Below are 25,684 nucleotides of genomic sequence, written 5' to 3'. Positions count from 1 at the left end.
ACTCAGCATTTGCAGTTTTTAGAGTCCTTCCTTGGATAAGCTAGTGGATTGTAAAATGTCTACTCCTTCCGCCGACAACGGCAGTTAACCGTAACATTCGCCATGACGGACGAAAACATGCGTGTAGGCATGTTTTTGAGTTCTTTCTTCGTTTTATTTATCAATTCCTCCTCAGTTTTCGCGACAAAATTGTTGAAGTAGATCTTACGCTTCAGGTTAGCCCAGAAATTCTCGATGGGACGCAGCTGGGGGACGTTGGGCGGGTTAGCCGACTTGGGTACCACATCGATATTCAGCCGCTCCATCTCCTCCAACGATCGCTTCGAGTAGTGGGCCGACGCCAGATCCGGGCAGAACACCGCGTCTTCGCCCTTATGGTATTTCTTGATGAACGACGCAACTTCCGCCAGGCATTTCGTACTATAAATTTTACGGCCAGCCCGGAGCGAAAGAAAAGCGGCTTTGATATCCCCTTCTCGCTGATTGTCAGCCACAGCAGCACCTTCTTGGGGAACTTCGTGTGTGAAATGAACTTCACCTCGGGGTTCACTTCCTTCGTGGGGGAAGTAAAATACGAAGTGCCCTGCCAGTCGTTGCCATCCAGGGTGAGACAGGTCTCGTCGTCCATCACCACCGCCACGTCGTGATTCGCCGGGAAAAACGAGTTGACCATCTTATTCAGCCACTGTGTCATTGCCTGCAGCTCCGAAATCAGTAGACGTGACTTCCGCTTCCTGACATGTATGTTCATGTTCGCCAGGTACTTCTGTTTGGCCGGTTGCACCGACCTCCCGGCCAAGCGCACGCAGCGATGTAGCCACTTTTCCCTCGGTCTTCCTCTTCAACATCCTTTGGAGCTTCTTGTCGCTCAGGGTCGTCGGCCGTCCGGAACCGGGCTTTCTTTCGATGCTCTGATTGTTGTCTAATAGTGCCAAGATGTTGTAGAAGCCGGAACGGGCGTATCCGGTGTCCACAAAGTGCCGCACGATGTACGTTTTCGACGCGGCGGGGTGCCGTTCTTTAAACGCGCACACTTCTGAACGGAGTTGCTTCACTGTTTTTGCCATCACGGTTAGAGTTCGACTGATAGAGCTGTCAAATTTTGTCTGCTGACTCATGGGTTACTATGATTGATGCTGCATGGGTAGTTTCGTCAGTGCGGGTAAACCAATGAGAAATCGAAATATTTTGTCCATTTTTTTTAATGCAAACGTTACGTTGAAATTATGGATTTTTTTTTTCGAAGTGCTACAAATAAGAGTTCAGTTAACTTTGAGAAAGCTCAGTTAACTTTGTACAACTTGAGTGAACTTCGTAGAAGTGCAGAGAAGTTTGTTTAAGATAAGCGTGACTGCCTCTCACTCTAAAGGGCCTGGGTTAAATCCCAGTCGGTACTGTCGGGATTTTCTGAGGCATAACATTTCTGATCACGCCTTCCTTCGGGGTAGGGGAGTAAGGAAAGTAAAGCCTTTGGTCCACGATCCATGAGTTGATGGGTCGATAGGTAGGGTTCAGGTCTGAGAGCCGGCTCTCTGGCGTCGGTAGCATTGGTACTCAGTACGGAAAACAAATCAAGGAGAAAAAAGGTTTGTTGAACTTCAGCAAATTTAGAGAATCTTGTAGAATTTTAGCAGCTGTATCGATGTTCAGGAGACAGAGTAAAAATTTAAGAGAAATTCGGAGAACCTCATAGAACTTCCGAGAATGTCGTAGAAACTCAGACAGCTTTATTAAAATTCGGGAAAACTCTAAAGAAGTGGGAACATCTGTTTGGGGAACTTTATTAAATTTTAGGGAACCTTGTTTCATTTCAGGAAACTTCATTAAAGTGTTCCAGAACCTTCTTTTAATTACAGGGTACTTCATTAATGATTTTTGTCAGTTTAAAGAATTCCGTAGAAGCTTAGGAAACTTTGCAGAAAATCATCGAAATTCCGAATAGTGAAGTGAACATTGTAGGGGATTTTTTTAACGATCAAGGAACTTCGAAAAAACATTGTAGAAGTTTAGAAAATTTTGTAGAAGCTCAGGAAATAACGTAGAAATTCATCAATCTGCTTAGAACATTTGAAGTTTATCGGCCCAGAAATAAAAAAATATTTTCGGTACGTTTTTATTTTTCTACAAATATTGGGAAACATTATTAAAAATCCATGAAAATCAGTTTCATCCTTAGTTTTTTTTTGTCAAAAATTACATGTAAAAATATTTTTTCTATCGCCTCATGACAAAAAAAAATTGGACGCTCAGCAAAACCGAGAAGTCGATATTTGTGGTTTTTTGAGTCCAACTCTATGCTATAATGACTTATAAAAAATGTTTTTTCACGGGAATTTTCTTTGAAAAATTAGAAAAAAATGATTTTTTTTAGATTTTTGATACTTTTTTCTATTATTTTTTAGAAAAATCAAAACGTAATTATTTTTTCGGAGCGGTGAACTTCCCCTTAAGGATCTTTGTATCAGTTTAGAGAGCTGTGTAACTTTGGAAGCTTCATTTAGCCAATAGGAACAGGAAAATTCCTAGAAAATGATCAGGTTGCTTCCGGAAGTTTGAAGAAGTAGATGGATGTTATGAGACCGAATAAAAAATTATGGATTTTTTTTTAAGAAGATAACGGATGATCACAGAACATAGTATGAATTATAGGAAATTCGTACAAGTTTAGCAAGCTTGGCAGAAATTCATTTGTAGGCATCGAAAAATGTAAGCTATGGAAAAATCTTTGAAGCAGGGTTAACTACCCCATTTCCGGCCTATTAAGCACAACCCGCACTTAGTATTTCCTAATCTAGCGTAGTTTAGGACCAAACGGAATGTTATTATTACTTATGGCTTCCAAATTTATTTACCTTACCTGAGATTTGATGAAGAGAAACAAATTGTTGAGCTATTGTCAAAAGTCTAACACTGGTTCTTGACGCCAAAATCGGCCTAATGATTCTAAACTCGGTCTAACGCATTGAAACGCCAATGAATTCACTTCGGCCTATCGGATGAAGATAAAGATTGATTCGGTCGGAGCGCTTCATTTGTTTTTGAAAATATTGGGTGCCTTTCATATCACACGCTCTTATTGACTTCGTTCGGTAGCATTTGAACTGAAATATCGTACCAAACGCATATTACCTGTTTACGCCGAAATCATGGATTTATTTGATGTATTCTGTTTGATAGGCCCAAAATGGGTGCTTAGGCCGAAGTAGTTGCTTACCCTAATGGGAACTTCGTAGAAGTTGACGAAAAATCTCAGGAGTTCGTCGGACATTTCACATATTCTAGTACCTTCATAGAGGCTTTGATTTCATGGAACTGAGTTTAAGTTCTTTTTGACTTTTTTGATTTTGACGGGTGAGAGATGAGATATCAATAAAGTTCTCTGGATATTATTCAAGACTTTTCAAGTTGATCAAGTAATGTTCAAAAATTCAAACGACGTCTTTCAGATATCCTTCCAAGACGGAAGTTTGATTAGAGAGTATTTAAAAGCCCTCTGGATATGTTCTGGATCAGTCTTCAGGATGATCAATTATTATTCTTAAGATATTCAACTGTGCATAACATTCAAATGACGTCTCCAGATAGTCTCTCAAGATTGCTGGTTGATCAGATATTAGTGAATTCAGATTGATCAGGAAGATTGGAAGATCTTAAATTCATGAAAAGTCGTCAAAATGTATGCATGAAAAACATACCTGGTGTACCTGGTATTGAAGAAATCTTATTATGCGTCGAAGGAGATGAACAGTGAAAAAAAAATCGAACATGCATTTCAGAACATCGTTCAAAAAATAATTAGAAACATACGACTATTAAAATAATCTACTATCTTTATTCACTTTCCGGGATCCCGGAATTCCCGGGATATTTAATAAATATTTCCCGCATCCCGCGATGGTGGGAGCCCCCGGCAAATGGAAGTTGTAATTTTGACGTTTAGAAGCCTATTTTGGAGCTTTTATGGCTTTTTTCGTTATTTATGACCATTTGACGATTTGTCCATTTGGCACCTATTTTTTTTTTTTTTTTCATTTTAATAGCTATACATTTTTATTTTTTTTTATTTCAAAATCTCTATTTCCTCAAGAAAAAGCCAACAAAATCCGGAACTAGCGCAAAGCATAAGAGAATGCTCCTTCATCCCGTCTTGTCGTGTGACCTCTTTTCTCACACACCGCAAACAACTCCACCCTCCGGCAAAAACGATATGAATGAATCAATAGAATTTTATGAATGAAATGAAATGACTTGTGAAACGGAATACTATAGGGGCCGTCTTTGGTTCTCGGGTATACATACACACACTTCTTCCGTTGATTGGCGTTGTGAAAAAGCGGAAGGAAGGAAGGAACAAGCGTTGCAATGCGGTGAAGCCGACACGGTGGAAAGCAATTTGCCTTTTTATGTTTTGGGTCGTGGTCGTGATGGAATCGAGCGGTAATGAGAAGATGAATGTGTCGTTCCGTTCCTTCCGATTCAGATCCGGTGACTTCTTTGGTGAAGTTATATACCGTCAAACCGAGTAGGCACTTCCTTTCTTTTCATTCATGCATTTTTCCTCTCATTCATTCATACGACACATGCTGATGTTCGTCGCCATATTTCGGTTTGATGTGTAAGTGTATCTAAAATTGGCTCCACACGAAACTTGGTTCATAAGAAGGGGCACGCATAGATATACCAACATGTAGTTTCCGAATTGGCTGTTCCAGAAAGTTAGCTCCGGAACGGTGTTGTTTATTTTGTCGGTGTTTAAGTTTTGGTTCCGGTTTTAATTAACACACTCGCGCTCCAAGCGTTGCGTGTTTTGAATGAATGAAAATTGTTTTCACCAGGAAAGGCCATTCACGCACGAGCGGAGCTTGCGGTAATTTAGGACTTTTTACAACTTTACTTGAAAAACAGAGGCCGTTCACTTGAGCGAGGTGAATGCGATTCTCGAATCAGAAATGGTTCGGCTAAGCGATTAATTTTTCAATCAATTTGCATTAGCATAAATACACATTAAAATTGTTAAAGGCAGTGAATCCTCCTTAAAATTCTTTTACACCTATCCTGACAATTCGATCCCTTTGCCATTCTTTTCTTCTTTAAACTCTAGTCAAAACTCTCCGCAGAAATCTTTCCAAATTATCTTCAGAAATCCCTTAGAATTTGCTTAAAATTTCTTTTCAATTTTCCTCCAACTTGTCTGTTTGAATAATCCTGAAAATTCGATTCTTTGGGTATTCTTCTAGGAATTCATTTGAATTATGCTCCCTTAAATTATGTTTATAATTCTTGTTCTCCTCAAGACCCCCATACAATTCTCATCAAAATCACATTGCAATTATTCTGGAACTTCTTCTCTTGGAACTATTTTAAGAATAACATAGAAATTCAATCCAGAACTTTCATATCCCCAGAATTTCACCTATCCAGAAATCCCATGGACTTCATCTCAAAATTCCTTACGACTTCATCGCAGAATAATGTTGGTTAGAACTCCTTACAATTTTACGAAAAGTTTTATAAGAATTCTCCTTGGCATTTTTTTTATATTAACACACAAATTCTTCTTATATTCCTCAAGGTAACCGCGTCAGAATTGTACGGAATATTTATTTCTTAAGCTGTTTGTACCCTCAGAAGTCTACCAAGTCCCAGAGCCTTGAACATTTTCCAGAACCGATTATATTGGTTCTTGGAAGCTTTTTAAAATCATATTGAGTATTTGTCTCAATTGAATTAACGATTCGGTTATTTTTTCTAAATCTAGGATCACCAAAAAATTTAAAAGTCAAAAATATTCTGATGAATGTGGGATTTAGGGTAAATAAGATAAACAAACCTGCGTCTCGTTTTCTGTTGTGTGCGAAAATCCCAAGTAACAATTCAGCAACCATTTGGCATCCACTTTGATTTATGATGGTTTTATAACGGCAACGATCAATCCATTTACAGCAATACAGCATTTTAAAGTGTTTGCTGTTTTTAACACCTTTTATAGTCTGGCGATGAAGTCAAAAACTGTATTTTTCCAAAAATATATTTAAAGCAGCTCTCAATCCCTCCGTAAAAATGTTCTGTAATTCAATTATTAACTTCATTAGCAATTGTTTATTAATGTCTTGATAAAATATTCTATAAACGTGTTCTATCGTTATAAAAGCAACCATAAAGCCATTAGGTGATAAATAAGAGCACAAAGTGTATATTTTTGCTTTTTAAGCTTGTTAAAGTGTATCATAATATTACTCTGCTTACTAAAAAGATGGATCTTCATAGTGAATAAAAGCCAAATTTATGACAAGGAAATCTCGAAAGATAGACAAAGTAGGATGAAAATTTCAAGCGATGATTTAGTTCTTTAGAACCAACACGTCCGGCTGAACCGGTACCATAAACGACTGACCATCTGGCGCCCTTGAATTCATAAAACATTGTCGGAAGTGTCTAAAAGCATACCAGCGTTCTCCAGATCTTGTGAATAGATGACGATCGGAATAACTTGCATCAGTACCGATAGCAAACCACTAAAACTGCCATAGATTAGCTGGATTCCAATCTCTAGCAGAGACTCCAATCTGATTCGGCGAAAGATTCAACTCTTCGAAAAAAATCATTCAAGCGTACATTCCTGCACTTCGGGAACCATCCGGAAGAATGGGATCTTTTTCGGGAACGATTGAGCTGTTCGAAATGCGAAATGTTGTAAAACAGTATCATACACTTTCTGAGTAACTGCTTCCAATCCATGGGGAAAAAATCACCTGGAAGAACGCTGGATCGCACAGCACAACTATCGAATGATAAACAAATTTTGACGTTAAACTTTTTGCAGGCAACTCTGCCTCCATAAATGCTGCCATAAATCTAAACGGGTTATGATCACGCAAAATGGCCTTGGGTAAATACAATTCAGTCTGCAAGTTTTCTTCATAAAAGCCATATTAAAACCTTATGAATTTGTTAGGAATTTCTTGAAAGCCAAACAACTTTATTACAAATGGCCTATGAAAATTAACTTTTCTGCCACCGCCATATTACAATTATTTCGTTTGTTTTTTACAATCTTTGATTTTAAATCTGTATTTCCCTGGAAAAAAAAAACTTTATTTTGGTGAATTTGGCAAAGAATATATATATTTAAAATGTGAAAATCATAAACAAATCTCGGCTAAGCTTAACGATCGATCTGAAGAAATTTTTTTCTCAATGTAAAATAATTACTAAAATTGACGTTTTCCGAGGGGGGACTTATTTTTTTCGATGTTTTCACGTACACTACCGATGATAAGTTTAAGGACACCCCAAAAAACCATACAAATATGTTTTGTTCAATTTTCGATCTCCAAAGGTTATTTGAATGGTATGAATGGTATAGCATAAAGGACGGTTCATTAATTATGTCACGCAAATTTGGCCCATTTTCAACCCTCCCCCTCCCCCCTTTGTCACATTTTTTATATGGACCTTAATTGTTTTTTGTAAGGCTCGTAACAGTTTCCAAAACCTCCTCCCCCTAAAAGTGTGACATAATTAATGGACGATCCCTAAGTGTTTTACTACTACTTTTATTTCAAAATTTGGCCAACCCAATTCTGAAAAAATCAGGCACGATTCTACAGAATAAATTTTTTTAAATTTTTTAACTATGGGTGAACTTTAAGCACACAAAATTTGAAAATTATATTGAACAATTTGCCTACGAGGAAAGTTCCATTCAATACATTTCAAATGATCTAAAGAGAACGAAAATTGGACGTAACATGGCACAGATATGAACATAACAAATTTGTCATGTTTTTTGGGGGTGTCCTTAAACTTATGCTCGGGAGTGTACATTTCACGAAAAATTCAATATGGTACCTAAGCCTAGGTCACTTTATGAGAACAATTTTAACAATTTTAGAAATTCAAGATTTTCATATGATCAGTATTTATTTTAATTATTTTGACTGGTATTTAAGAATCCTTGGCTATGTTGATTGATGCTTTGCTAGTGTATTTAGCAAGCGGCTAGGAAAAATGCCTTGCCAAATAGCTTTTAGTGTAGCTTAAATATGGTTTTCAAATGGTTCTCAATGCGTTCGTCTATCTTGAAGAGCTTCGAGAATACACCCTTCAGAACCTTCTCCAAGGTGGGCCAACTACATTCTAGTCTTAATGAGGTTTTGGTGGATGCTTCAATGGCAAAGAAGCCTTAACCAGGGTTTTAGGAATGTTGTTTTATAGTAGCTTTGTAGTATTTCATAAAACTTAAAATTTTACTTGGGATGTAGCGTAGCCAGCGAAAAATAATTGTGACATGTTTGTCGCGCTACAGCTTAGTTTGTTTTGGTTCGTAATGCCAATAAAAAATTTTAAATTTTTAAAAAAATTGATAAAAAAATCATTTTTTTTAATTTTTACACAAAAGACAAAGCTTTACAATCATAGAAAATTTCTAAAATCTCTCAATTTAAAAATAAATTAGTACAGTATACGGAGTGTTAAAGCATTTTCTAGCTCTGAGATTCCCTCATTGTATCAATTTCAAAATTTCTAAAACAATTGGGGATTAGCAATTAGAAATTAGCATAAAGGTCATAATATTTTATTAAATTTTGTCCACAAGTATAGTTTATTCAAGCAATATTTTTCCTGTTTTACTATGCTTCTCAAGTGCATTCGAAGACTTATAAATCTCTTCAAAACCATGATAAAACCAAAAATGTTACTTGGGTTTAAATTATAAGCTTCTATTTCAACGTTTAGCTTAACACCGTTCAATGCAATAATAAAAACGACTCAACTGCCCTTTCCTACGTAAACAAAACATATCGGAAGTGGAAAGCGTACAAAAAATGCACCCATTACGTTCGTTCATTGGCGGAAGAAAAGATAAACAAAATCCCTAGGACACGCTTATTGACATACTTTCAGTCCTCACACACGCACAAAGGGTTCAATCCGCACAAAAGAAGGATTTTGTTGACAAACAACTAAATATTCTGCAGTTAGGCTAGAGTGAGTGAGAGAATGCATGAAACAGATGGCGACAGGATAACTTTGATGTTTCGTGACTGGACCTTGGGCAGGAAGGCTTACCGGAACGGAAATCCTTCCTTCCGGATCTAGGACCGACCGAATAAAGCGACAACCTTATGGTTTTACTGCTTTATTATGCTTCTTTCTTTGTTTTGGTTGATAATGTTGATGCTAACACATCACTCAGCTGCGCATATTTATGTTACGTGACGTTCGTAGGTTGTTCAGTTTGAAGAGAAGGTTTACTTTCCGGAGTAGATCGTTAGTTGCACTGCTGGTCTCAATCAAAATTTGTTCAAGAAAAGAAATCCTTTCGTGCGCATTCGTAAGCCTTGTGTTAATGTTGTGCATATTAAGCAGATTGTGATGCGAACTTTTCGTGAGATTGAAGCTGTTTGCCAACTTATCGATTCCATCAGGTGCACTCAGCGCCATTAGTTCCAAATGGTCTTCGTGGCATACGATTCGCTTCGTAGTTGTCGGTTTGTGTCTTTTGATTCTTTTGATCATCAACAAATTTTGAATCGTATCCTGTCGACCGCAGTTCCATGGGTTATTATTCAAATCGACTTCCTCCATCGATGGGAATGCCCTTTCGAATTGGAAAGTATTCAGCGTAAGAAGTTGATTGGACGAAATGTTAAATTCCTTCAAATCATTCATGACGATACTTCTAAGATCGAAATGAGTAATGCTGTTCTCCGACAAAATAAGACGCTTCAATGATGGTAACTTCAAGTCGCCACTACAATCGACCTGTTTGATCGGATTTCCTCCAAGATCCAACGTTTTCAACAGTTTCAATTTCGCAAACGTGTTCCAGCTTACAGTGGTGATCAAGTTGTTCCTGAGCCCCAGTATCACTAGCGTTTTGATGTCGCTCACAAACGAAGCATCCCGTAGCAGGTTATAGTTCAACCGTAACATCCAAACTTTCATATGCTGCGCCGAATCGAACTCCACCTCGGAGATGGCATTGTGCATCAGTTCCACGTATTCCAAGGAGTCTCTGAGAAAAATCTGTTCCACTTTGGAATACAGTATCGTCAGCCGTTTCGTTTTGCTGCTCATTCGCGAAGCAACAGCACGATTGAAGTCCGGAATCGATCCGTAGTAGATTTCCAGCTCAACCGGAGGAAAGAACACCCGGTACAGGGTGGTTGCGTTGTCGATGAACACATTCTCCATGCGGCAGTTCTTCTGGATGGTGTAAGCTCCGAAACCAGCGCGTTTGCAGTTGAACAGCCAGGCTGCGCTGGATCGGAGCAGGTTAAACGCGAGGGCGGCACTGAAATTAAAAGGAAATCAAGGTTAGGTTTGCAACTGAGTGGGAATCAGCGTTGACTTACGTAAGGACGCTCCGTAGATGCATTGCTTAATCGAGAACGGTTGTGATTAATTTGCGGGTAATGGTTAGTAGCTGGGATGCTTTCTTATCAGTTTGCTAGTTTCTGTGGCTCAGTGATAGTAGGAGTGCAAGCTTCAAATGGGTTTCTCTAAATCTATTTTTTAAAAAGGAAATATAATGCAGATTCAATACGATTGGTTGACAGCTGATGTGCAGGAATGGAAGTCTTATTTTAATTTTTAGATTGACATTTTGAAGATATTTAATTTTTTAGCAGGCATGTGAAGACTTTTCAAAATCCAATATTAGTGTGCACACGCATAAACATAACCCACTCAGATGTACCCGTGAAACTTATGTGCCAAATGAATAGTATGTGTGATCTTTTTCTTCTTCTAGGCTTTTCAATCTTCTGTTGCGAGCGTTTAGCCGGCTATCAACTTAGTGTTCTAGATGAACGTCCACAGTTATTAATTGAGAGCTATCTGTATTCGCAGTTTGTGACAAACACAATGATACTCCATGAATGTGTGGTCATACATTACCTTTATGTGTACACTGTGTGACTCGTAGCTATCATTTGTTACATAGAAAAATCACAAAAAAAAAACCATACATATAAGTACGATATGAGGATTTTTCTAGTAATAGGGGAAATGGCCCTAATGTTGGCCTATAGATCTAAGATTGGGCCTATCGCTAACAATCTGTTATTTATAAATTTTATCTAGATGAATTCGTCATTTGGACGGTACTAATGGTCGCTATTAAAAGTTTAGTCGATTGTTGAATTTATGTATGGGTCCAAATTAGGGGCATTTAGGCCGGCATTACATCCATTTCCCCTATCTTAAACACTGCACAAGTGACAAGTGACGACATGTCAATACATTTTCTGATGTTTTTTTTTTTTTTTTTTTAATTATTTCTATGGTTTTGATTGAGAGTTATTGAATTTAGCTGGAGCTTGGTGTAAACAATTTTTGGATTGAAGGTGGACCACAATGAAAACTTTTCCTTAAATCTCCTGTGCTCAGAGGAGAACCTAGAACAAAAACCGTGGCCAAAATAAGAAACAATTTATGTTTTCTTTTTTGTTTTATTTTTGTTGTATACATAAATATATGATGCACAAAATGGCAACGGTTGAAATATGTTAAATTATGTTTAAATATGTTGGGAAGTGTTTAAACGTTGACATAATTTAAAGCTATATTTTTTTCAAAAGCGAACTATTTAGTAACAGCCCTTACCAGACGTAAACAAAATGATCAATGGTAAGAGAAAATGAGTTCCTTGTATTAAATGCCAATTAGTTGATGGATACTAGTATCAATTTTTTATTAATTAGCTTCTTTTAAAAAAGTTTGATAAAATATGATTTCTAAATATCCTTGTACTTTTTCATTTAAAAAAAAATTCCCAAATTCTGCGTGATTCAATCGTATAATCTATGGACGTTGGGTTGTACACGTAAAAATCCGGACACGAAAATCTTGTTGGAGTTTAGCATTGTGTTTTATTTTTCATAGTTCAATGTAACATTAGTAGGTATTATATTGCAAGACCAGTATTTCAGTCTTCCTTTTTACCATAAGCCATTGCTCGAACTTTTCTTCGTACACGGCTCATCATCTTTTGCACGAGCCCTACCCCCACTTGTTTGGCTGCCAAATTCCATTTTCGCTTGAAATCCTTCAGGTCAATTGCAGTTCCACCCTTTTTTCAGCATGTGCTTCACAGTTGACCAGTATTCCTCAATTGACCTTAGTTCCGGAGTATTGGCCGGATTAATCTCCTTGGGAACCACTGTGACGCCATTTTCGCTGTGCCACTGTTTGCTGGAATTTGAGTAGTGGCAACCTGCCAAGTCCCGCCAGAATAGGAAATCCACCTCATGCTGCTCCAGAAAAGGCAACAATCTCTTCCGTAGGCACTCCTTTTGGTAAATTTGCTGGATCATGGTGCCAGAAGTAACGAAAGTTTCGCTTTTCAGCCCACAACTGCAGATTGCTTGCCAGACAGGGAACTTTTTGGGGAATATCGACTTGTTTTTAATTTTACATTCTTCCGGGGCACTCTTCTGGTCAATCTTTTATTGTGTCCGGATTTTTTCGTGTTCAACCTTTATTGTGTACAAGTCACTACTTGGTAACTATTTTCGTTATTTTAGTCACTAAAGTCACTACTATTTCATCACATAACCACTACCAGCTCAGTTATTAGCACCTGTAAAAACCTGGAAAATCATGGAAAATCTGGAATCCTCAGGAAAATATAAATTCCAAGAATCCAGAATTCTAATAAATTAGGGGCCTTGCGAAACTTTCAAAGCTTATGAAATTTTATGACTTAATGTGATAGGAATTTCCAAGCATCGCTAGGATAGATTTCAAGGGAATTTAGAGGAAATTATCAGAAGATGAATATTTACGAAATGATTGAGGATTCCTATCAAATTAGTTCTGAAGAAATCCATACTCCAGGTTAACCGTTAGGAGAATTCCAAGGTAATAAAAGTAGGATTTAAAGTAAATTTACTAGAGAATTATGTGAAGCATGCCGTAGCAATTCCAATGAGAATTCAAAGAGTAATGTTGAGGTAACTTTTTAAGAGATTTATAAGGAGAACTGAAAGTTAATTCTATGGAGAACTTCTGAGTAATTGCAAGTAGAATCCCGGTCTAGGAATTTTTCGGGTTGGAAAATTTCTCGACTTCCCTGGGCATAGAGTATGATTGTACTTGCCACACAATTATACTAATGCAAAAATGGTACAGGCATCAAAAACTCTCAATTAATAACTGTGGAAGTGCATCTAGAACACTAAGTTGAGAGCACGCAATAAGCTAATATGCCATACGCAATAAGCTTGAAATGTGAGGAAGAAGAAGAAGATGACGGCAATCGAATGTGCAGGAAGGCAGCTTCCACACCTGCGTAGGATATCGCACCCATTCAAACACATATGGGCCGGGACCCATAGGGGCTTTACTTCCCTTCCCTTCTCTGGTCACATTTTTATGCCTCAGAAAAATCCGACCGACCTCGGCTGGGATTGAACCCAGACCCATTGGGGTGAGAAAGCAGTCGCGCTTACCACTACACCACCGGCGCCGGTGATGGTACGTACCAAAAGCACTGTTAGAAGAGTATTTCAAAAAAGATTTCAAGGAAACTTTCAGCGAAGTTTTGAGGTAAATTTCAAAGGAATACTATGGAGAATTTTATGCGCTGTTCCTGTAGTTATCTTTGGAAAACTAGAAAAAGAGATCCTAAGGAATTTTGAGGGCCATTCCAAAAACATTCACATAAAATAAAATAAAAAAATCTTCAAAACCTTAAAATTTCTCATTAAAGTCCTGGAAAACTCAAATGATTTTATTTAGTAAAATGAGTAGACACCCTAAATGTGATAAATTTAAAGTTTGATATTCCAATTAACGAACTATACAAAAATTTACAGCAGCCGCTCAGTGGTGTGGCGGTCGTGTGGAATCCACCAGAAAGTTTAAAAGCTGGGTCATGTTTAAATGACTGCAATATATTTGCATAATGTTACTTCTTGGTTTACTTCATAGTTAAAAGGATTATGCAGCTCAGATCAGAGCTATGATCCAAAATCTATTTCGAAGAAAGAGTTATTGAACAAATTATTTCTTATGCAATTTAGTTTCAATTTAATAAGGGCTGTTCATAAATCACGTAGATAGTTTTTGAGCCATTTTAGACCCTCCCGTGAACCGTAGTCACTTGTCAAACCGCTCCCTGAACTGCCTAAGGACTGTTCAACTTATAAACAATCATCAACAGTTATCTGTAACTTTTTAATTTTTCATTGTATCCGTATTGTTTATTAAGGATTTGTATAGATATTGATCCAAACAAAAAAATGCATTGCTTAAATTGATTACCAGGAAATGCTGAGAAGAACTCCAAGAGTCTTTTCAGGAGAATTATGCGATTCCTCAAAAAAAAAAAAACATATTCAATGCTTATCTGAAGTAAATTCTACGAGAATTCTGAGAAGAATTCCAAAACAAAAAGTCTGAAGGGTATTCTAAACGACTTCGCAGGAATTTCTCTATGAAAGAGAGTTATGTTGAGACCTCGAAGATATTTGTAGATCACTGTAGTGGCCAACGATTTAAAAATAAAGGCATTGTCAGGTACAGTGTTCATTCGGCTGTCGACAGAAGCAGGCCACTCTCGATTTGTGTCACGCCATCGTCTGTTTACTCGGCAGCAACCATTATGTGGTCCTCCTCGTTGTTCTTCATCAGCAGTTCGATGTGTCGTCGACTTTGGGAAGCAACCGTTTCGTGATGGGTGTGTGAGTGCTGACCACGTTTTGCGTTTATTGCTGCAATGGAAGCACTCTGCCCCCGTTGGCGATACTGCCATACAATGAAACCAATGAAAGTGGATCCCGTTCTGATGGAGGAGGCTTATTGGATAGCGGAAGATAAAGTGTTATTGTCTTGTACCTTTTATTTATTTATTTATTTATTTATTCGTCGTCAATCAAATGTAGACCAGTTTAATTTACAAAAACACTTAACATCTATTTTAATTTTCAATCTCTGACTAACCTCGAAAAGAAACGTTTTTTAAGAGCATTTTTGTTCATTGTCAAATCAATTGTTTCATAATGTTTATTATAACAAGACATCATTCTATTTAAAGGCGCGTTCCTGGCATAGTTTGTTCTTTGGTTGTGAATATAAAACATATTTCTGTTTCTTAAGGAACGAGTGGGAGCATAAAAATTTAGATTTTCTAAAATCTCTGTGGCATTCACTCTTTGTGCTACAACATCGTTTATAAAAGCTATCATTGCAAACTGCCTTCGCTTTTCAAGGGCATCCAAATTGATGAACATACATCGAGACTCATAAGATGGTAAGGGTAAACTCGTCCACCCTAACTTTCTTAGAGCAAATAATAGAAACTGTTTTTGAACTGATTCAATGCGGTTTATATGAGTATCTTGATATGGAGCCTAGACTATACTACAGTTCTCAAGGAGGGGCCTAACACATGCAACATATAATGTTTTGATTGTGTATGGATCATTGAAATGAAAGCTAAACCTTTTAATAGCCCCTAGCATGTTGCTTGCCTTGTAGATAATGTTATTATAATGTTCAACAAAGCTTAATTTTGAATCTAGTATAACACCTAAATCTCTAACTTGATTGCACCTTTCAACTCTGTTTTGTCCTATTGTTACATGTTCTTGTCTAATTTTTTTTCTTGTAGATGAAATGGAATTACATTTCTTTACATTAAGCTTTAATAAACTTTTTGAGCACCAAGTGTAAAAGTTATCAATTTCTTGTTGAAATACTACAAGATTAGACGTTTGACGAATTTCCAGGAAAAGTTTCATGTCGTCTGCATATATTGATACATTCAGAATATTCAATATGTGCTCTACATCATTAACAAATAGAATAAACAGTAATGGTCCAAGATGGGAACCTTGTGGCACACCAGATGTTACATTGACTACTGACGACAAATCTCCTTCAAATCTAACTCTTTGTGTCCTACCGGTCAAGTATGACTGAATCCACTTTAATAAATGTTGACTAAAACCTAACTTAGATAATTTGAAAAACAATATCAACTATCTCAACTCTCTCAAACGCTGAAGTCAGTATATAGTGCCTCAACATAATGTCCCTTATCCATTGCGTTAATAGAAAATGATACATAATTCAACAGATTAGTAGACGTTGAACGTCCTTTAACAAAACCATGAAAATTGGAATCAAATATGATTCCTTCCAAATTGACGGTAGAAAACCGGATTCGAGAGAAGAGTTGAACAGCCAGAACAATGGCTTTACTATCTCCTGCGATACTGATTTCAAGAATACTGGTGGCAATTCATCTGGGCCTGGACCCTTTCATGCATCCAATGTATTTAGAGAATGTTTTAACTATGACTATAGTTTTTAGATGTATTGAATAGTGAACAAGAATCCTCGGCTCTGTAAAGTTAATTCGGTTGAGCCTTATCAAATAAATTAATAAACTACATTGTCAGGTGAGATTTACAAAAATAAGTAATTATTCTTTTTCTTCTGTTTCAGGTATGTCCATTGATTTCTGCAAGTGCCGTTTATGTAAGTTGGATTATTTTTTAAAGAAATTTTTATTTATTTAAATCCTAATTAATCCTAAATTTGATCTCAATTGAACTACCGCGTGTTCGATCTACCAGTCTGCAATTTAAATGATGCTCTGTAATCCTATAATTCCACGTGTTTCCCGTATCCAAATCACCACCTTCACCACCCTTGATTATACCGAAATCTTCGGGGGGAAACGATCATGTGCCGCTTGATAAATCATGTAATATTCCATAATTTTCCTCCACAAATCCCATGGTCATCAGTCAGTAACTTCCTTTTCCACCGGTAATAGAAGCAACGCTGGCATGGAACCCAATTAACCAAGAATCTAACCCAAGCAGCAACGCCTTCTATTGGATAAAACCTCGGTTGGGTAGCTGGTACCCGAAAATTATGGATAATTATTGATTTATTTAGGTACTATCCCTTTCGTATCGCTTTCATCTACGCAGCAATAAGAATTCCACCACCATTCATTGAAGGACGAATATCACGTCTCGTTCCCTTTACCCTCTGCTTCTTCTTTCTCTCTTTTAAGTTGATGGTGATGATCGTAAAATCGAGATCAAGCATTATTAACTAGGTGTATCGTCGGGTATGGCTTCCGTACGGCCGGCATGGTCTGGTGTCCTCCTCGTGCGTTCATTCATATCTGACGGTTGATCCCAACGTTGCCCGTCGTCGCCGAGAAAACCGAGAACGCGTGTGTTATAAATTATTTTTAATTTGGTTCTGGAAAGTCTTAATTGGACAATGACGCGTAATGATCGGTTTGTGTCTCGAGGTATCGAAGCGCTAGTGTTTTCTCTTTCGTTTTTGAGTTGGGGATGGTTATTCTTTGTTTCGCTCACTGTTATGTTTCCTTTCGATTTTTTTTTTATTTTCACTGGACGATGAGCGACTTGTTGTTGTTGTCAGTGAAGGTTCTTGCATTTCTCTTGGACAGATATTGTTCCCGATTAGATTAGATGCGGATGCATTTCATATATTAATGTAGTATGATAAAAGCGAGGAAATTTACGAAAAATGCCGCAAAATTGTCCCGTCAAACTAATAACAATGAACAACACCAATAACTCCAAAACGAAGCGTTTCCAATTTGGTGTCTTCAGTGAAGTTTCGTATTAGGGCCACCTATTGACAGAAACAGATAGTTTGAAACTAATACGCATAGATGGCTCAAAAATCTAACTTCTTAAGTTGGCATTCTGAAGACTTGATGTCTTCGACATAGTTGTTTGTCTTATAAATATCTATAAACAAATTTTCAGAAGACGTCAAAATTCCACATTCTGTTAGGCTTGATAGAGGTGTACAAGCAAGACTGCATGAAAAGACACATTCTACCGTGCATTAAGGTACACAAATGCCACCCAATCGAAGTCAAGCGAAAGTTGAAAAAGACTGGCAAGGTGACTCGGGATGCTGCAGAAATAGCCAGCTATTGGAACAAACTGGCGGCTGAGGCATGATGAAGATGACGAAAGCACTGTACAAAAAAAAAATGATGGTATGTGTGAAAGGGGTTTTAAAACATTAAATCGAAGAAATGCTCCTTAAACCTTTGAAAACGCTCAATTACTGCGTTGCTAATCTGATTTGCTGTCCTGCCCGTATTTGTTTTTTTTTTTTTATTTAGAAGAGTTTTTGAAACGCAAGCGTCTAGGCCCCTTAGCTCATTACCGACTGAGCTAAGGGAGGCCCCTAAACGCAGCTACAAAGCAAGACCAGGTGGCTGGGTTCAATTTCCTGTCTGGTTTTGGAATTTTTCGGGTTGGAAAATTTCTCGAATTCCGAGTATGATTGTACTTGTCACACAATTATATAAATGCAAAATTGGTACAGGCATCGAAAGCTCTCAATTAATAACTGTGGAAGTGTATCTAGAACACACGGTGCGAGCACGCAATAAGCTGATATGCGATTAGCAATAAGCTTTAAATGCGAAGAAGATGAATAAGAAGCGCCTAGAATGAGAAGCTTGTAAATCAAGATTCTAAATAACGATTCTAATAGATGCTTCATATGGAAGCTCGTTCTAGACGGTTGTCCGTCACTCCGCACCTCTGATTAAAAAAAAAACAGACAGGACAGTAAATCTGAGTAGTATAGCTGGCCACTTGAAATAGTTCTAGGAATTCCGTAGAAAATTGTAAGGAACTTCGCAGGAAATAACAGAGATTTTTAAAAGTTCAGGGAACTTTGTAGATGTGCAGCTAATTTCAAAGAAGTACAGTAAACTTTGTAGAAGTTAAGTGAACTACATTGCAATTCGAGGAACTTCTCAAAATTTCATAGAAGTACATATGACTATTTAGGTCTAATTCCATGACCTGAGGTAAAACTTCTGTTACTTGTTTGTTTGTTCAAAAGTGAACAATTATTCAGGGAAATTCGTAGAAGTTCAAGGAATATCGTAGTAGTTAAGCAAACTTCTTAGAACTTCAGGGTTTTATTTGGAAATTTCCTAGAAGTTGTGATAACATCATTTCACCTCAGATGTTCGGGAAAATTCATAGATGATTTTCAGGGTTTTCCCAGAAGTTCGGAGAAACCCATGGATGTTCTGAGATCTTGGTCAAATTAAGGGAGCTTGGAAAAAATACTGATACAACTTGAAAAAAATTCACGAAATTTCGTAGAAATTTAGAAAATTTAATAGAAGTAAACATAAGGGAACTTTGTAGATGTTCACGGAACATTGTATGAGGTATAGGAAATTAGATCAAGTTCAGGGCTGTTACAATAGGCGCGGATTTCGCGAATTTCGCGGATTTCGCGGATTTCGCGATTTTCGTGGATTTGTTGCGGATTTGAATTTTCAGTCGCGAAAATCGCGGAAAAAATAAATGATGTCGCGAAAATCGCGAAGGAACTGATGTGCAAAAATTTTGGAATTTATTGTAACCTTTCCGTCCCGGATTATTTTGCTGTCATCAATTTAGTTGTTCATTTGGCTTTTAATTTTTTACCTGTTCAAACCAAACACCCTGAAAATAATCGAGAAATGATCTCAATTCCATAAGTCACACCGGATTTACACGGAAAGTCCAATGTCCAATGTGAGACATTTTCATATTTTTTTATTTCCCATATGAACATAGCATTTTTTGTTGTCAAAATCATAAACGAATCGTATATATGCGAGTAATTGCCATATGTATACCGGATATTCTAGGTTCTCCAAATCGTCCTGGAGTTCAGTTGATTTGTTCGCCTATATCAACCAAGACTGCAATAATGTCTGTAGTATCGAAATATGTCAAACAGATTCAAAGTGTCTATGTGGATCGTGGTCGACCTATTGCTACGTACACAAGATGTCATAGGTTCTGAAATCATTCTGAAGATCAGATTATTTTTTTCTACTAGATCACCCAAGACTTATTCAACATCTTTAGTATCGAAATATGTCCAAGCAAATTTGCAGTGTCTATGTGGATCATGCCAACCTATTATCGTGTATGCCAAATATTCTAGGATTTCCAAATCGATATTTCGATACCACCAATATTATCCCAGTCTTTGTTGATCTAGTAAAACAAATCATCTGAACTGCAGGACGATTTGGAGAACCTAGATTGTGTGGTATACGTGGAAATAATTAAACATTATCCATATATACACTATGAATCTGTTTGGACACATGTCGATACTACAGATTTTATCCCAGTCACGGTTGAACTAGTAGAATAAATCATCCTGAACCCCAGAACGATTTGGAGAACTTAAAACATCTGGTATACATGGCAATAGTTAATGCATGATCCACATAGACACTGTGCATCTTTCTGGAAATATTTCTATACTAAAGACATTGTCCTAAATGATATAGTAGATCAAATTATCTGAACTCCAGGACGATTTGAAGAACCTTGAACATCTGGATTACTCGAAAATAAATCATGCATGATCCGCATGTAGATACTTTTTATCTGATTGGACATTTTTCGATACTACAGACATTATTTCAGTCTTGCTTACTCTAGTAGAACAAATCAACTGATGTCATGGACGATTTGGAAAGCCTATAATTTCCGGTATACATAGTAATAAGGCGTGCATGATCTACAAAGTCACATATATACGACACTGGCGTGCACAGAGTGGGGTAAGGTGGGGCAATTGCCCCTCCTTTTATATTCAAGACGTTTATTTCCACATTTCCAAATTATGATATAAAATAACTTGATTTCTTGATTACTTGATTTGAAGGTAAATCACTTCATTTCATACTGTAAGGAGACTGAAAACCTTTTATTGCATCAATTCCTTTGAGATAGTGTCTGAAAATTGCACCACAAAGGTGCATGAATGGACAAACTTCAATGAAATTTTTTGGTAAAAAAATTGCACCACAGTAGTGCATAATTTGTTTTTTCAAAGTGGTTCATGGAGGGTTAAAAGCAGAGGGTAAATTTAAAGTTGAAAAAATTCACCTTCGTGGTGGTAAATTTTAGAAAAAAGCTTTTTATTGAATAATTCTGGTGTAAAAATATCATCAATGAATAATTCTGGTGGAAAAATTGAATCACCCAAAAAATTTGAAGGTGCACATTTAACTGAACATTTCTGGTGGAACGTTCGCAACACTGTAGTGAATGTAGAAGCAAGGTTTATTCATGTTTCTGGTGCATAATTTGCATCGTTTTGATGAATGCAAGCTTCATTGAATATTTATGGTGGTAAATTTGCACCATTCTGATTGATTGATTGATTGATTTATCTTTATTTAGGAGGCTTTCAGCCCGAGGCTGGTTTGCCTCCAGATACACCATTCTGGTGCATGAAGAGGAAAAGCCTGAAAATTGCACCACAAAGGTGCTTGGTGAAACAAACTTCACTGACAATTTTTGGTGCACTGTTCTGGTAAATGGTGGAACATGCTTTATTGAAAATTTCTGGTACAATATTTGTATCGCTCTGATAAATGAAATGAACAGAAAATTTCTGATGCAAAACTTGCACTGGTCTGGAAAATGAAGGCACAAGCTTTATTTAAATTAAGCTATATTGAAAACTACTGGAGGAAAAGCTGCACCGTTCTAGTGAAGGGATGGGCACGCTTTTCGGAAAAAGTTTGGTCTCAAATTTGCATCCTTTTGCTCAATAGAAGAACAAACTTTAATAATAATTTCTGGTGTAAAATTTGCACCATTCTAATGATTGGAGGGAAGCTGCTTTACTGAAAATTTATGCTGATAAATCTGAAAATAGGGGCAAGCTTTATTTGGTGAAAAACCTGCTACATTCTGATGATAGATGAAGCAAGCTATATTGAAAATGTCTGGTGGAAAATGGAAAAAGTATATCTGCACCAATCAGAACAATTTTTATTGGTTAACGGTGGAAAATTTGCATCGTTCTGGTCAATTGTAATTTTCTGGTGTAAAATTTCTGTTGCAAGATTTGCAACAATCTGCTGCATGGATGCGATAGCTGAATTGAAAATTCCTGATGCAAACATTGCACAGTTCTGGTGAATGGAGGGGCAAGCTTTATTGAACATTTCTGGTAGACAAAACTACAACGTTTTGGTGAATGGACGGACAACTTAAACTTGAGTTCCGAGAAGAGCCTCTAGGGTATTGAATTCTGAAGACAAGTTCCAAATGAAATGATTTCTGGGGATGATTCCATTAAAATTCTGCGAATAATTTCTAGTGAATCCTGCAGATAGTTTCATGATAATTTTGAAAAGAATACCGAGAGACTCAAATTTTGAATGAAATTCCAACGGGATGTTGTGGAAAATTTCAAGGAAATTCCGAGGATAATTTCAAGCTAATTTTGGGAAGAATTTCAAGAGAATACAGAGGAAATTCTTCTGAAAATTTAATGGAATTTCAGTTCCAAGGTTTTCTGAGAAAAAAATAGTTTAAAATATTCCGAAAAGAACCTCAATGATATTGAATTCCTAGGACAGTTCCAAAATATTTCTGGAGAGAATTCAAAGAAAATTCTGCGGATAATTTCTAGAACATCCTGCAGATAGTTCCAAGATAATGAATAAATGAATACCGAGAAAATCAAATTTTGAGTGAAATTCAAAAGGGATTTTAAGCAAATTTCAAGCGAATTCCGAGGAAAATTTCTAGCGCATTGAGTTCCAAGGTGTTCTGAGAAAAACTCATAAAGAGTTCTAAATATAATTCCAGTGGACTTCTGAGAAGAATTTCAAAAGAGCTCCTAGGAGAGTTCTAAAAAAATCCGAGAAGATCCCCAAGAATACTGAATTCTAAGGACAGTCCCAAATAATTTCTGGGAAGTATTCCAAGAAAATTCTGCAAATAATTTCTAGTGAATCCTGTTATAGTTCCAAAATAATTCCGAAAGGAATACCGAGAAAATTAAATTTGGAGTGAAATTCCAAAGGGATTTTGAGGAAAATTTCAAGGGACTATAATTTCCGATAATTTCTAGTTCATTCCGGGAATAATTTCTGAATAATACTGGGAAAATTCTTCTGAAACTCTAAGAGAATTTCAGTTCCAAGGTGTTCTGAGTAAAAGTCAAGGAGAGTTCTAAAAATAATTCCAGAGGACTTCTGAGAAGAATTTCAAAAGAGCTCATAGAGTTCTAAAAAAAAGCTTTTGGATTCCCTAATTGAAAAGTGTTTTAGTTTGCCATTGAACCTTGGTCGATTGTTGTCTTACTAAAAAATCGTCGAAGAATTTTCTCTGAAAATGTCAATGAACAGCTTTGAGTGTGTTGGTTTATTTCCTTTTAGTTCCGTTATAATTGCTTACCTTTTGACAGATACGCGTATTTGGTCTACTACTTACAGACTTCATCAGTGCCAAGCACTCAATATCACTGATCAAGATTGGATTGATCAAGAGCAATATACTGTTTGTTCACTGCTATGTGCACTGTTTGAACCTTGTACTTGTCGACGCAGTGTGCATGCGAAAGGAGAATGCGATTCTTATTGGTCATTCATCTCGGTTTGTCGGTGTTATCACCACCATCTGACGTGACTTCAGCTGAATTCAACCACCACAGCAACAACATTGCTGCAAATGTATAATTTCGGATAAAGTCCTACTATCGCAACCATTTGACGAACTGATCATCATCAACATCGTCGATGGGATTGCCAATTTCCATTGGCTATCTGAAAGCAGTTTGCATTGAAGAAGATGAACCACCACCGGAGCAAAAAATAAGTAAAATTAGCTAAATTGAACAGCAGGGAAAAAGTGGGAGGAAGACAGCACCATATACGACGTACTTTGGAGTTCTCTCCATCCCCAGATTACATGCACCAAAAAAAAATGCCCCTCCTTAACAAGATTCCTGTGCACGCTAGTGATATACGATTCGGTTATGATTTGACAACGGAAAGTGCTAGGAATAAAAAAAAAATATATAATGAAAATGTCTCACCATTGGACAGACCTCAAGGAATATCCTGTAAATACAGAACAGCAACGTGACCAACAAGTGTGACTTATGAAACTCTGGTAATTTCTCGATTATGTGCAGGGTGTTTGGTTTGAATCGGTAAAATATTCCCAAATTAACTACAACATTTAGGACAGCAAAATATGCCAGTGACGCAAGGGTAAACTCTCAAGAAAATTTGCATTTCAAATTAAAATGCATTACTATTTTTAAATAATGTTTCATCAAATCCAGGCCGGAATTTTCAATAGAATCTCATAATGTAAGGGTGTTTTATTATGTTCAATAATTACTCAGAATTATACATTATAATATACATAAATAACTGATGATGATACATTGTTATTTTTTGTTTTATTTTTCAAAGGTTACAAACGATATTCCTTTAGCTCAGTCGATAAAGGCGCAGCTACAAAGCAAGTCCATGCTGGATGCGACTGAGTTCGTATTCCGTCCGGTCTATTAACTTTTCGGGTTGTAAAATTTATCTACGTCCTTGGGCATAGGATGGTATAGGCATAGAAATTCTCAATTAAAATGTGATAGTACTTCAAAGAACACTAAGTTGAGAGCAGGCAAAAAGCTTGAAATGCAATGTAGGAGTATACAAATGGTATTTCTAGGTAATGAAACCAGTTTTTTGTCGCTGATTTTAGTATTTGAAATGGCGGATTTGTTTTTTTTATCGAAAAATCACGGATTTTGCGGATCAAATTTAGAAAATCTTCTAACAGCCCTGCAAGTTCAGCAAGCTTGGTAGAAATTCAGTTGCAGTTCCTGTTACCTTTGGAAAAATCTTTGAAGTTCAAGGAACATCGTAGGAGTTGATGGTTCTTCGCAGGAGTTCGCGGATGTTCCGGAAAGTTCAGGGAACTTCGTATAGGCTCAGGGAAATTCAGATAAGCGCAATAAATTGGAATGAAACTAGTGGAGATTTTCAATAGTATATCAATAAAGTTATCTAGATTTCATGTTAATTATGTTTTACTCTAAAGATCTGCAACTGTTAAAAAATTCAAATGTCGATTCTCAAATATTCTTTCACGACGGTACACACTTTAATGTTTTTGCCGATATTCCAATGGCCGAGTAGTTCTGAAATATATTTATCTGAGGCTGAGTTTACAAATTAGATTTTTGCAGAGCTCTCAGCTAACGAACAGATATTTTGCAGAGATATCAGCAAAATTAAATGCCGAGGTAATTACTTTACCGAGCTAATTTAAGGATATTTTACCGAGCTAATTTGAGCAGTGGCGTTTCCTTAACCTCAATCTACCGGTGCACCAACTCTCAAAACATAAACAATTATCATAATATTGCTTGCTATGGATAGATATCGAGTAAACTAGAAGATTAAGGGAATTTTTCAACTGATTCGAGTATGAATATGGCATTAAATCTGGTTTTGAAAGTTGGTGCACAGGTAAAGAGTGAGGTTACGAGACGCCACCGATATTGAGTGTGTTGCCTGATAAGAAATATTTAAAAGATCTCTAGCTGATCAACATTGAAAATAAAGTTTGTTGATATTTTTTAAGACTGTAGGTTGATCAATTATTATTCTGAAAATTTTCAACTGTTCATAATATTTAAATGACCTGTTCAGATATTTTCGTAAGATTGCTGTATTAGTAATCGAGCAGAATAAAATTATTATATGTCACCAGTACTGAATGGAGAGCAGGCGTAGATCCCAGTTCGGACAGCCACGAAAGAGTAGAAATTTCCAGAAATTAATATCCTAAACGCTTGTACTATAGCTTGCATGCTT

General features: G+C 36.8%; 2 protein-coding genes across 2 annotated transcripts in view; one reads left to right on the top strand and one right to left on the bottom strand.

Annotated features, from left to right (window-relative positions):
- Positions 1-25,684, top strand: part of eIF5B (eukaryotic translation initiation factor 5B) — a 306,531-nt gene that overhangs the window by 171,171 nt on the left and 109,676 nt on the right. The window lies entirely within an intron of this gene.
- LOC135699270 (leucine-rich repeats and immunoglobulin-like domains protein sma-10) lies at positions 8,806-10,395 on the bottom strand. The gene is made up of 2 exons (XM_065219469.1): positions 10,362-10,395; positions 8,806-10,300 (listed from the first exon to the last, which is right to left on the bottom strand). The coding sequence occupies exons 1-2, from the start codon at positions 10,382-10,384 to the stop codon at positions 9,196-9,198; spliced, it is 1,128 nt and encodes a 375-aa protein (XP_065075541.1). The 5' UTR covers positions 10,385-10,395; the 3' UTR covers positions 8,806-9,195.

This window comes from Ochlerotatus camptorhynchus, unplaced genomic scaffold, assembly GCF_037179485.1.
Source record: "Ochlerotatus camptorhynchus isolate MF236.1 unplaced genomic scaffold, CSIRO-AGI_Acam_v1.1 ptg000105l, whole genome shotgun sequence".
Classification (NCBI taxonomy): Eukaryota; Metazoa; Arthropoda; class Insecta; order Diptera; family Culicidae; genus Ochlerotatus; species Ochlerotatus camptorhynchus.
The sequence above is the reverse complement of the archived record's forward strand: the minus strand, read 5'-3'. Positions and strand labels throughout refer to the sequence as shown.

Coding starts and splice junctions, on each gene's coding strand:
- LOC135699270 (XM_065219469.1), bottom strand. CDS start 10,384: ATGCATCTACGGAGCGTCCTTAC. Junction 10,301..10,361: donor CATCTACGGAGCGTCCTTAC/GTAAGTCAACGC, acceptor TTTTAATTTCAG/TGCCGCCCTCGCGTTTAACC.